General features: G+C 44.5%; 1 protein-coding gene across 1 annotated transcript; it reads left to right on the top strand.

Moving 5' to 3' along the window:
* The first annotated feature begins 545 nt into the window (after nt 1–545).
* On the top strand, nt 546–2,011 carry LOC126505809 (uncharacterized protein C11orf98 homolog). Its single transcript, XM_050149059.1, has one exon. The coding sequence runs from the start codon at nt 562–564 to the stop codon at nt 946–948; it is 387 nt and encodes a 128-aa protein (XP_050005016.1). The 5' UTR covers nt 546–561; the 3' UTR covers nt 949–2,011.
* Nucleotides 2,012–2,622: the final 611 nt, after the last annotated feature.

The following is a 2,622-nucleotide window of genomic DNA, read 5'->3' on the forward strand; positions in this document are numbered from 1 at the left end:
GTCCTGATTGAATTCATGTCCTGACTTCCCTTAATGATGAGCAGTGATGAAGGGAAGGGAAGCCAAATTAACTGCTCCCTCCTTGGCTTGCTTTTGGTGATGGCATTTCAACAACAGAAATGGTAACCCTAAAATGTGTTTCAACATGAACTTCAGAGTGACCAGTGTTCAAGAAAAATAGGCTCCTTAAATGTGATTAAGTCACTTTAACAATAAACTCTTTTTCATCTTCATACACCTTCTTGAGTTCTTATTTATTGGGTGTTGTATTACTACGGAGAAGGGTTTTAGTAATGAGAAAATATAATCGTATGGGATGTTTCTATACTTTAACATAGAACATATCTTTAAGGACAATGAAACCAGTGAAATGTATGACATTAAATTATTACAATTACCTGTAAATCAAGATGGAGACATGATCCATGCCAATAGAATGGGATTATAAATGGAAGGTATAGTTTGAAAGATATTTGGAACCATAATCTATAGAAAACTGTGACCATGATAAAGAAGAAGAGTTAAGAATATAAGTGATGGAGTGTGCCTCAGCGTGCCGCTATGGGTCCTCCCGGAGGAAAGATCAATCGTCCCCGCACGGAGCTGAAGAAGTTATTCAAGCGCCGGAGGGTGCTGAGCAGGGATCGGCGACGGAAGCGCCAGGTGGTCGGGGCTGTGATAGACGCGGGGCTGACCACAAGGCACCACCTCAAGAAGCGGGCATCCAGTGCACGTGCCAACATCACGCTGTCCGGGAAGAAGCGCAGGAAACTCCTGCAGCAAATCCGCCTTGCTCAGAAAGAAAAGGCAGCCATGGAAGTGGAAAACCCCTCCAAGCCATCCAGGACTAGTGAGCCACAGCCCAAAAGACAAAAGAAGATGAAAGTTCCCCAGGATGTAGATATGGAGGATCTGGGAGATGAGACTAAGCCCCTACCTCTGCTATGAGAAGATTCTCAACAGCAGCCAGAGGATTTGGAGGACTGTGAAGAAAATACTACCATATTTCACTCTCTCAGACACCCTTGAGTGGCCCACTGACCTTCCCTGGAGTTACATATTGGGAGGGAAGAAGACGCAGAAAAAGACTGGAGAGGTCCCGCTCTAGCAACCAACTCCTTTTGTAATAAAGCCCTGGAGGTTTAACTAACATGTGATGAAGTGCAGGAATGGGGAGGGGCCCTATAAGAAGAAGGCCTTTGAGAGACAGTCCAGAAGCAGGACACACAGTGTGCTTGAGCAGAGCAGTAAGAAACTAGGTATTGCAGCGCCTGGTGGTGCTCACTTTTAATCCTGGCACTTTGAGGCAGAGGCAGGTGGATTTCTGTTCTAGACTAGCTTGTTCCTGGTCAGCCAGGGCTACATGATAAAACCCTATCTCAAAAAGAAACTAGGTAGCTTCTAAAGTGGTCCCCATCTTTCTATACAGTAACACTCCCAATTTTCCATTTTTGAAAACTGGAGGTTATTGGATGATAGGTGGCGAGACAAGGAATCTGCCACTATACCTGTGTGACCTGGGATTATAGTAAGGACATTTTTTTTTAAACTGGTCATGGTGGTGGTTCTGGGAGTCAAACCCAGGGCCCCATCCATTCTAGGCTTTCTTTTTGCCATCTACATCCTGAGCACCTGTATGTCTCAATTTCTCTATCAGCACTCATGCAGTAGGGAGACAGGGTCTTCGTTATATAGCCCAGGTCTGTTTTGAACATGTGATCCCTCTGCTTCTGCCTCCACAGTGCTGGGATTATGGGTATGAGACATGCACAGCCCCCTTTCCTAACTTGCCTTTACCATTGCAAACATCTAAATAGATGGAGGGCTTGACACCAAGCCCAACAAACTGAGTCCCATCCCTGTGACCTTAACAGTGGAAGGAGAGCCAACTCTCCAAAGTTGTCCTCTGGCTTCCACGCTTGCATTTTGGTAAGCATGGTCCCCCATATATATAGTAAATGTAACAACAAAGCACAACCAAACACATTAAAAAATTAGACGTGGACTTGCAGCACTTCTCCAGTTTTCCATTCCTCTACTAAATATCAGTAACAGACTATTTTATGTGTTTGAGTTTTTTGCTTGCATGAATGTGCAAGCATTTGCATTGTGCATGCCTGGTGTCTGCAAAGGCCAGAAGAGGCTGTTGGATCCACTGGAACTGGAGTGAGCTGCCATGTAGGTGCTAGGAACTGAATCTGTGTTTCTGAGAGAGCACCAAGTGTTCTTACCACTGAACCATCACTCCAACTCCACAGACAACTTTTTCTTTCTTTTTTTAGATTTATGGGTATGAATACTTTGCCTGCATAGATGTATGTGCACTATGTGCCCAAGGAGGCCAGAAGCTCACCTGGAATTGGAATTACAATTGGGAGCTGCCATGTGCATGCTGGCAATTGAACCCTAGTCCTCTCAACTCTCCACCCCCAAACAACTTTTAAATAAATGTGATGCATCTCACAACCACGTGTAACTCCAGCTTCAGGAGCTCTGATGTTCTCTTCTAGACTCTGAGGACACCTGTACTTGTGTATCTATATATACACAGGCATGCTCATATACATAGAACTTAAAAATAAGAACAAGACAGTCAGTGGTGGCACATGCCTTTAATCCTAG

Source organism: Alexandromys fortis, unplaced genomic scaffold (genome assembly GCF_014885135.2).
Source record: "Alexandromys fortis isolate MF-2015 unplaced genomic scaffold, M_Fortis_MF-2015_v1.1 scaffold_4, whole genome shotgun sequence".
Classification (NCBI taxonomy): domain Eukaryota; kingdom Metazoa; phylum Chordata; class Mammalia; order Rodentia; family Cricetidae; genus Alexandromys; species Alexandromys fortis.